The following is a 10,456-nucleotide window of genomic DNA, read 5'->3' on the forward strand; positions in this document are numbered from 1 at the left end:
GTTTTAATTTCCCTAACCCTTTAACTCCCAGAAGTGATTAACATGACAATTCTTCCAGTAATATTGTAAAATCCAGCAAATAAATAATGAGAATACTCAAACTTATCAGGTAAGAGTTGTTATCTTGATAAAAAACCAAATTCACGTGAGTAGTTTAAAAGGAAACATGTAGCAGCAACCAGGTCTTTAGGAGTTAAAGCTTTAACTGCACGTGAAAAGTATGCGGCAAAAGCGCGTGATGCGGAGCGCGTGACAGAGCTAGATGACGTGTTATATTTAATTATAACTCACGTCAATGTCAAAACCAACCAATATTTCTCAAAAATGAAGCGAAGTGTCAAATAAAGCCTTAGGTTAAAAAAAGCAAAAGTTACAAAATTCCTGCGTACCTGCTCCATGTCTATGGATTGCAGCAACAATCTGGATTTAATAACAACGGTAATGTAGTTGTTGATGAAATACAAAAACTTCGATATTTATTCTGTTTCGAAACCATGGCATCTTTATCGCACGCAGCAAGGGTACCATTTATATCCTCAGATATAAAGATGTCAATTTCGTTACCACAACCAGATTTATCAACATAACAGTTTCACTTTCCATGCAATGCTTTTGTTTACATCTACGGGCGATTCTAAGACTGAACTCAATGTTTTAAAGGAAATAGTTCTTGTAATGAGAAATTGTTATATTTTTATGCCCAAACTTTTTAGAGTGATTTTCGGGCGAGCTGAGTTTTCGATGCCGCAGATCTCTGCATTCATTGCTCTTCGAATGTGTTTCAAAATTGTCTTTGATTCAAATTTGCAATCACTATCGACAAAATAAACAAGAGGATATACCTTCGCTTTTTAATACGAATTTTCCCCCTAGTTTAAGATTTCTCTTTGAAGAAATGAATATTCGTATCCAAGTGCGGCTATGTAATAGCCTCTTTATGCACATTACTGACCAAGTGTGAGTTTGAAAAGCCTGTGTATTGGCTAAGTTCCTTCACTCTATTTTGAAGAACCGATACAAAAGCTTCGTCAATAAAGAATTTATTGCATGAAAAAAATTATTTACACGCCTTAGGAATTACTACATGAATCTGCGAGTCTCTTAGTGATTTTCCTTGTTTTTACGAGAGACATAACTGTGATTCCGTTGTAACCAAAACTGTCAAAAAACCTTTTTTCCATGTCACATAAATACAAAGTGGTGTCATTAGACATTACACGAGGTATTAAACCGGCTACAAGCAATTTTTTTCGTTTTTGCGTAATCTAAGTAGGAATCATATTAATAAACCATACACTTTGTCCACCTTGGTAGCCGGTGTGAGCACAGGATTCGTCTAATATCGCTCCGCGCTCGCGGATTCCAACGCTTTAGAACAAGGAATATTTGATAAACGTGACAAACCTAACAAAAGTGAAATCTTTACCCTAGAAACCACAATCACTACGAATTCTTAATCACATATAAAAACGAATCCTCGCCAACGTCACGATTAATCATTTGGGTTTCTTAACTCGGATACTGAACGTATCATTAATTCGAGATATAGGTATGAATGGAACATTTACTTCTTCCCTCCTTCGATTCCTGTTTATTTTTTTCTAAATCCGATGAATCTTGATCACGTATGAAAACGAAACCTCGCTAACGTCGCGATTAATTATTTTTCCTTTGAAGGCTTGCCAACATCATTCGAACTTGACCCGTTATTAATGTGGTTTGCTAGGGAACTAGACTTTTGTCTTCATTTATTCGAACTACGTATCCACAAGGTGGTTCGTCAAGTTATTTCTGACTGGTTTTCAGTTGGAGTTCCGTTTTAGTAGATATATCTTTTGCTCAGTAATAGACTGAATTTGGTACATATTGAGCTTGTTTATTCATTTCGTTCGCTGAAAGATTAAAACGTGGGCTCAATGAATGCTGATGATGGTGCAGAATCTGATTCTAAGGGACGAGATCACCTCACCAGCTATTAGAAATTATCAAAATATCTTCTTCAAAACTATACAGCAACACATTTTCTTTTTCAGCGATGCGTTTACTGATATTTTCAAAGTTCTCCCTAGTTTTGCGATATCAATAGTGTGCTGCAACAATAGTGTGATAATGGAAACTTTGAGATTCTCCCTCTTTCTTTATAGTTAAATATACATGTGTTTCACGTTCTCTTTAAATTACTTTTGTGTGACTCTCCTCTTTCCATGTTTTCTAGCACAGTACAATTGATTCTATTTTATTTCCAGCTATGGCGGAAAGTAACCTCCCTACAACGGGAGAAGAACTGGATGCAAAAGATGAGCTCCCGGTCACAAGTGAGAAACATAGGCTTGCAACGTATACAAGAGGTATTATTTTTGGATAAGTGGGTTCAGATGGGACACTATTTTTTCTTTTTTGTGCAAGAAAAAGATCATTAACTTTCAAAGTTTCCAAAAAATATATAGTTCAAGAGAAAGAGCAAAAAAGACCCTTCCCATTGACATAAAATCAGATCACACACAGGTATTTTGTGGTCTGTTGTCACTGTTCTCTGAACAATTCTAAGTGGGAATAAACTACATTGACGCCACGCTTACCATATTCTCCTTCGCAGCCGCCGTTTGATTTCGTCACGGAACCTGCTCTCTCCCCTGTAGCGTGACGAGACTAAACAAAAGATGCGAATGAGATTTCTCTAGCTAGCGAGTAGGCCCGAATACTAGGCTTTTAAGTAATGGGCTCCAGGCTTTTATTATTGGTGTTCCGCATGAGTGTTTAAAAATTTACTGCGATAAAGCAAACCGAAAATCCATTTTATCTCCAGGAGATCTTGACCAAAGATATGTTGCGGTCTGCGTTTCCCGAATAGGTGAAAATATATTAAACGAAGAAAAAAGGAGTCATAGTTAAAAGGCTTTTATAAAAAAGGGAAAGTCCTCTTTACGGTAATTTTGAAGGGGTTGTTATTTGAGAGCAATTCAACTTGAAGGTTTTGGAAATCTGAAAATTCGCTTGGTTAGAATTACACATTGCTGTGATCACTGATAAGTTTAAAATAACTTCTTGTTAATTTCAGCGACCGAGGAAAGTCAAGTAACTTCATGTGACCATGAATTCGGTGTATACGTTGATCCTTTAAGAGGTGAGAAAACAAGATGAAATTGCACTCTTGAAAGACGCCCCAGTATAGTTTTGGCACATTTACATCAACTTTTCTTATGTACTGTAAATAACTTTAGAAACAGAAAAATATAACTCTTCGGATTTCAAGCTTTGTCACCATCAGAAAAAAGAATAAGATTTAAGATTTCATCTAAGATTATTCGTCCCAAATGTAGAAGAGTCAATTTATATAGTACATGCACTTGTTAATTATTAATTAATCAATTAACTTATTTATCTTTTGTTGCTGAATTGGTGAAGGATTTTTCTTGTTTTTAAATATTTATTGAATTGTCACTACCATGGGGCTGGGCTGGTAGTCGAACCTTGTAGAGGACATGATTTCTTATTATTTCCACAACCCCCACATTGTAAGTTGTGTGCAAATCTTTAAATAAGTATATAATTAAATAAAAAAATAAACAAAGCAAACGAACCTGAGCCCGGTTTGTTTTCAGGGATAGCAAAAGAATGTCTCGAGACAGGAAACAAAGAATACAGACAAGGAGAGGCTAATAACGCGATAAACTCCTACACTGAAGGACTTCAAGTCAACTGCAGAGATAAACGGCTCAACGCCAAGCTTTATAGTAACAGGGCAGCAGCTCATTTCCATCTGGGTAAGGATTTCATTTCAAACTTATAAATTTGTCGTGCAGCGATAGATAATGGAATGCGCAATCTCCTTCAAGCAAAGACGTGATTCTCGCAAGTGGACCACAATCTCAGGCGCGGATCCAGGATAATGAAATGGGGGTGAATTTTTGTAATAATATAATAGAACCAAAGCCTGGTTGAGGTGTTTGAGGTCTGTACATCAGCATGATTGATTTCCCATGAATAATTAACATTTTCGAATTTTAGACAACGCAAATGCCAATTGTATTATTTTAGAATTGTAAAAAAGCCAGCTGTTGAGCGCTGCATTGTGGATGGAGGTGCAAAACCTTAGAGTTATAAACAGAATCTAAAAATCGAAATCGCACGTCGTCGGAATGGCAGAGTAGTCAGACCTGGCCTGGAGGACGACAACGCAACGTCGTTAAAGCATGGAAACGAGGCGTTTTTGGATTACATGCTGGACAGTGTGTTTGTGGGTTCAAAATGAATAGATTGATTGGTAGAACCAGTCATCCCTTATGCATATTCTCCACCGCAATCAGAGAAATCAGAGAAATCAAATATTATTTCAATATTTGAGGGATAATAAAAAAAAGAAGGAACGGGGCTCAGAAAAGGGGGGGGGGGATTAACCCATTTCACCTCCCCTGGATCCATACCTGAATCTAAGAAATTGCATCAAAGAAGCCGAACCCAGTGCATCCCAGATACTAGCTGGGATAGGAGACCACAGGTTAGGAGCGAGGCAAATTTTTTTAACAGTTATTTTTTCCGTAAGAGAATCTGATCACAACATTAAATGAAATAAATTTCCTTTTTCGTGACACCGCATAAAAATCAATTAAAGAAATGATCCTCGCAGATGGACCTCGATTTAAGCCATTGCAATTTTTTTTGGCCTCTTTTCTGCATTTGCATGTAATGAACACCTAAAACTCATACCCTAAATTCCATAGGAAACTACCAAGAGTGTCTCGATGATGCAGCAGTTGCTGTTCAATTGGAACCCACTTTAATTAAAGCCATCAAAAAAGGTGGGTTCTCAGCCATAATTCATCAAAAATCTTTCTATGATTTCGTCAAAAATGAAAAGTGTGGATCACAGCAGGATACATCACCCCAGGTGTCCATGATATCTGCTGTGTTTATATCTGCTATAAAGGTAAAAAGCACTAGTAAACGTCAATAAACTTTCAACTGAACCTTCGTTGGAAGCCGCTTTGTATAAGCTCCTTATAGTCCATTTTAAGTTCTTCCACTGTTGATAATTTCTTCTTTATCACAATTTTTGTTTTCGAGCTCAACAAAAATCAAATCGTTTTCTGCATACGTTTGTACCTTGACGGTAATAACTACCTTGCACCACCGACTGCTACCTTCTTTTCAGGAGCCAGTGCTTGTGTCGAGCTTTCCTTGTATAAAGAAGCAAGAAGCTGGTTTCATATGGGATTGGCCGTATCCTTTCACCAATGTTTCAAACGTGATACAAGAAGCTACGCAGGAAATATTTCTAAGAAAATTAACACGTTACAGTCAGATTCGTATACACGTAATGCAAGCGATGTTCACTGATACCACACTGAGCAGTTGTTAGGAGTATTCTCAAAGGGCTCTTTCAATTACTGCGCAAATCTCAGTTTAAAAAATTTCATTTCAAAAATTCATTAAAAAATTTCCAACTGATGGCCCCTAGTTTGTATCTCTAGGCGAACATCACCTTCACAACCAAAACTAAGCAAATAACTGCGCTTGAGAGCTGGTTAGTTCACTCTAAGATAATCAAAGAGATCAAATCTCCAGAATAAACCCAAGTTTGAGCTAGCGCTCCCATTCCTAAGGTTCCATCTCGTATTCTAAATTGATAAATAACACAATTCCACCACATTCTCGCACATCCATTCATAATTTATTTATCCTTAACAAGTTTTAAGATCGAAAACAATAGCAAACCCCTGGTTCATTTACTGAGCAAATCTAATGCTAAACTAAAATTTATGGCAAACAGTGATGTCAGTCTCGGCTGTGGTTATCAAGACCAGGGACAGTTCAAAACAGCAATCGGGTACCATCAACGTCATCTAGAAATTGCAAAAGAAGTGGGAAACAAGGTCAGAGAGGGAAGTAGTTATAGCAATCTCGGCTGCGCTTATCAAGGTCTAGGACAGTTCAAAACAGCAATCGGGTACCATCAACGTCATCTTAAAATTACTAAAGAAGTGGGAGACAAGGTCGGAGAGGGAAGTAGTTGTGGCAATCTCGGCAATGCTTATAACAGTCTAGGACAGTTCAAAACAGCAATCGGGTACCATCAACGTCATCTAGAAACTGCTAAAGAAGTGGGAGACAAGGCCGGAGAGGGAAGAAGTTATGGCAATCTCGGCATTGCTTATCAAGGTCTAGGACAGTTCAAAACAGCAATCGGGTACCATCAACGTCATCTAGAAATTGCTAAAGAAGTGGGAGACAAGGCCGGAGAGGGAAAAAGTTATGCCAATCTCGGCTGCGCTTATCGAGGTCTAGGACAGTTCAAAACAGCAATCGGGTACCATCAACGTCATCTAGAAATTGCTAAAGAAGTGGGAGACAAGGCCGGAGAAGGAAGAAGTTATGCCAATCTCGGCATTGCTTATGACAGTCTAGGACAGTTCAAAACAGCAATCGGGTACCATCAACGTCATCTAGAAATTGCTAAAGAAGTGGGAGACAAGGCCGGAGAGGGAAAAAGTTATGCCAATCTCGGCTGCGCTTATCGAGGTCTAGGACAGTTCAAAACAGCAATCGGGTACCATCAACGTCATCTAGAAATTGCTAAAGAAGTGGGAGACAAGGCCGGAGAGGGAACAAGTTATGCCAATCTCGGCTGCGCTTATCGAGGTCTAGGACAGTTCAAAACAGCAATCGGGTACCATCAACGTCATCTAGAAATTGCTAAAGAAGTGGGAGACAAGGCCGGAGAGGGAAAAAGTTATGCCAATCTCGGCTGCGCTTATCGAGGTCTAGGACAGTTCAAAACAGCAATCGGGTACCATCAACGTCATCTAGAAATTGCTAAAGAAGTGGGAGACAAGGCCGGAGAGGGAACAAGTTATGCCAATCTCGGCTGCGCTTATGACAGTCTAGGACAGTTCAAAACAGCAATCGGGTACCATCAACGTCATCTAGAAATTGCTAAAGAAGTGGGAGACAAGGCTGGAGAGGGAGGAAGCTATGGCAATCTCGGCTGCGTTTATGCCAGTCTAGGGCAATTTAAAACAGCAATCGGATATCATCAGCGTCGTCTAAAAATTGCTAAAGAAGTGGGAGACAAGGTCGGAGAGGAAGGAAGTTATGGCAATCTCGGTAACGCTTATCGAAGACTAGGACAGTTCGAAACTGCAATCGAGTACCATCACCTTGCTCTAGAAATTGCTAGGGAAGTGGGAGACAAGGTCGGAGAGGGAACAAGCTTTGGCCTTCTTGGTAGAATTCGTCTAAGTCAAGGAGAGTTTAAAGCAGCAATCGAGTGTGATGAACGTCACCTGGAAATTGCTAAAGAAGTAGGAGACAAGGCTGGAGAGGCATGCGCACTCTGTTCTCTTGGTGAAAGTTTTAAGTGCCTAGGAAATGTTTTGAAGGCGTTTGTCTACTTTCAGTCGAGTGTAGAGGTGTATGATGATATCAGGGCCAGTCTTCAACTCAACGATGAGTGGAAGATTTGTTATCGTGATCAACACCAAACGGCGTACAAAGGTTTGTGGCGTACAAATCTACAGCAAGGTAACGTCGTAGGGGCTCTTCTTGCCGCAGAAAAAGGACGTGCGCAGTCTCTGAGAGATCTCATGGACACAAGATATCAGCCTGGAGGTTCTTCAACAAACAGCTCTTCGAACAATACGTTTCTGAGTGCTGTTCCATCGAGCACAGTTTTTATGGCTATAAATGGTCCTTGCGTTTACCTCTGGGTAATACTCAGCAACAATAACATCCAGATGAGAAAGGTACATGTAAATAGTTTCAAGTATGAGAATGATTTGGAAATTTTTATTGAGCACCTGAACAAAACCGCTCTTGAGGAGATTGGTGCAAAAATAAATGTTAGGCGCGAAAATCCTTCGCTTGATTCGCCGAAACGGGAGGCAATGGCGAGTGATGTCATCCCAATTGATGTGTTGTACTCGAAATCAAGGGCTTTACAGAAGCTTTATGAAATCATCGTTACTCCCATTGCTGATTTGATCGAGGGTAGAGAGCTTACATTTGTTCCTGAGGGGCCATTTTGCCTTGTACCTTTCGCAGCATTGGAGGACTCCAAGTCAACTTATCTAAGTGATTCTTTTACAATTCGTGTGCTTCCGTCCTTGACGACCCTCCAATTAATTCCTGATTGCTCAACTCAATTTCATATGACGACTGGTGCATTGCTTGTTGGAGACCCATGTTTCAAAGATATCATCTATCAGGGAAGACGTTTGCGGCAACTTCCAGGAGCACGGAAAGAGGTGGAGATGATCGGACGTTTCCTCAATATCGCCCCTGTCACTGGAGAAATGGCAACAAAAGATGAAGTGTTAAACCGAATGTCATCGGTGGCGTTGGTACACATCGCAGCGCATGGTAAAATGGAAACTGGAGAAGTTTTTCTGGCACCAAACATCACAAGAGAAAACCCAAAACCTCAAGAGAAAGACTACCTAATGACAATGAATGACGTGGCAGAATCTGGACTGCGAGCACGACTTGTTGTATTAAGTTGCTGTCACACTGCTCGCGGGGAGGTTATGGCTGAGGGTGTGGTAGGCATCGCCCGAGCACTTTTGGGTGCAGGTGCTAGATCTGTTGTGGTAACCTTGTGGGCGATTGACGACGAGGGAACCCTGGAGTTCATGAGTTTCTTCTACGATGCGCTTGCTAAAGGAAAGAAGGCAAGTGAAGCTCTCAATCAGGCCATGAAGTGTATGAGAGAAATTGGAAAGTTCAAGGAGGTGAAGCACTGGGCACCATTTGTACTCATTGGGGATGACGTCAGCCTGGATTTCAACGATGTTTAGACGCTGAAGTAAGGAACTATTCTGTTTATAATTTTTACTTAAAAACATAAAAAGTGACTTTGAATCATAATTTATTGTTTATATTTGAGCAGTGTTGCTTTTGCTATTGTTTTGCTTTTAATCGGGTTAAAAGTTTATCTTTTTGCCCCAGCTAATTGAGATGCGGTACAATCGCGTGGAGAAACCTACGATTACAACAATCTTTTAAGAAAAGATGATACGAGCTAAAAAGGAAATATCTTATATGAAAATCTTGTTGTGTAGTGTATCTCTTCATGTCTAGGGAAAAATTTTATTGTAACTCAACGATCTATTCTAAATTTAGATTCTTTTATTTAACAGCTGAGGCAGTGAGCATTGGAATCCAGAGGAGTTTGTAGTTACCAACAAATGTTGATATTTGGAGCAAAAACCAGGAAGATACCGATGAAATCTACGTCAAGAGTCTTCTTTGCAAAGCAGAGACAACCAAAAGACGGCCAACGTCTAATTCAACAAGTGGCATTAAAGATTTCCATTGACTCAAAAAGTTGAACTGCTGTGACGAGCATGTAGAACTTTCGACACTCAAAAGGAGAACTTTTAAGTGTTTTGATCTTTGATATCTTGCTTAAACTTATTTCTATACATATTTTTAATGAGGAAGTTTTAAAATTATCAGGACTAGCAATCTGAAAAGTAACATTTTTTATCTAACTTAATCTATCAACAGGATCTCGGGCGTAACATTTACTTCGACGTTAGAACGTCTGGAAAACGCTGTCAGCGTTTTCTGACAGGTTTTTCTCGATCATTTTTTCTCAGGAGGAATGTAAGGCTATCATAGCCATATGCATGTCTAGAGAATTTCCATTGAACTTAGAGAGTAGTCAGTTGCCCCATTGCTCCGTGATCATAGTTTATGTTCGAAGGAAATTGTGATTAGCGGTTTGAGAATTTTTACTAAGTCATTGCTTAAGTCAATGTTATTTTAATTTCCGGGAAAATAACAGATTCTGACCTTTATGGCCGGAAGTTAGTCTTGGGATTACTTATTTTTTTAAGATTTCTCCTTTACGTTTGAATGCGATAGATTGTGTTTTTTTGTATAAGCATTTCAACGTATTTTTAGGATGCTGTTTAAACTAATCGTCCAAAGGCAAAACGAATATATTTTTTTTAATTTGTTACCGACCAGCATAAAATTGCGTATCCTACGAAGCATTGAAAGAAGCACAGAAATTGCGAGGGAGTAGGAAACAAATGATTTTATTTAGTCCCTTTAATTGGATTGTTTATCTATTGTATGAGTACAATAAAATAACGTTCGAATATCAAAAAATGAGACAAATCGTTGGACATTTTGTTGGAAGGGTAGGGAAAGTCAATAACAAAATGAAGAAAAGTCTCTAGCAACCTGCAAGCAGCAACTGCCTTGAATGGATATATATGTATATATATATGTAATAATTTATAGCTGTATGACAGTTATCGATGAATGCCTGAATCATATCTGTGAGGCCATCAAGTAATTGGCAGAATGTGTCACTAAAATTGAACCCCTAGGACAAACAAATGGGAAGAAGATAGTTATCAGAGTACTTAACCTCATAAAATCAATATTTCATCAAATAAATTCAGCTTTTCTCTTTCCCTTCTGTTTTATTTAGTTCTTTCACATGCTA

The 10,456-nt window shown here is 38.9% G+C and overlaps 1 protein-coding gene across 1 annotated transcript; it reads left to right on the plus strand.

The window, feature by feature from the left end:
• The first annotated feature begins 2,248 nt into the window (after positions 1-2,248).
• LOC148737976 (uncharacterized) lies at positions 2,249-10,050 on the plus strand. The gene is made up of 7 exons (XM_088751420.1): positions 2,249-2,315; positions 3,059-3,124; positions 3,603-3,764; positions 4,722-4,799; positions 5,153-5,220; positions 5,697-8,800; positions 9,135-10,050. The coding sequence occupies exons 1-6, from the start codon at positions 2,249-2,251 to the stop codon at positions 8,790-8,792; spliced, it is 3,537 nt and encodes a 1,178-aa protein (XP_088607546.1). The 3' UTR covers positions 8,793-8,800; positions 9,135-10,050.
• The last annotated feature ends 406 nt before the right edge of the window (positions 10,051-10,456 follow it).

Source organism: Stylophora pistillata, chromosome 2, assembly GCF_964205215.1.
Source record: "Stylophora pistillata chromosome 2, jaStyPist1.2, whole genome shotgun sequence".
In the NCBI taxonomy this organism is placed as follows: Eukaryota; Metazoa; Cnidaria; class Anthozoa; order Scleractinia; family Pocilloporidae; genus Stylophora; species Stylophora pistillata.

Excerpts from the sequence above, each read along its gene's own strand:
- LOC148737976 (XM_088751420.1), top strand. The coding sequence starts at position 2,249 with ATGGCGGAAAGTAACCTCCCTACAACGGGAGAAGAACTGGATGCAAAA. Across the intron at positions 3,765-4,721 it reads AGCAGCTCATTTCCATCTGG|GAAACTACCAAGAGTGTCTC; the intron begins GTAAGGATTTCA and ends TAAATTCCATAG. Across the intron at positions 5,221-5,696 it reads GGTTTCATATGGGATTGGCC|ATCGAAAACAATAGCAAACC; the intron begins GTATCCTTTCAC and ends ACAAGTTTTAAG.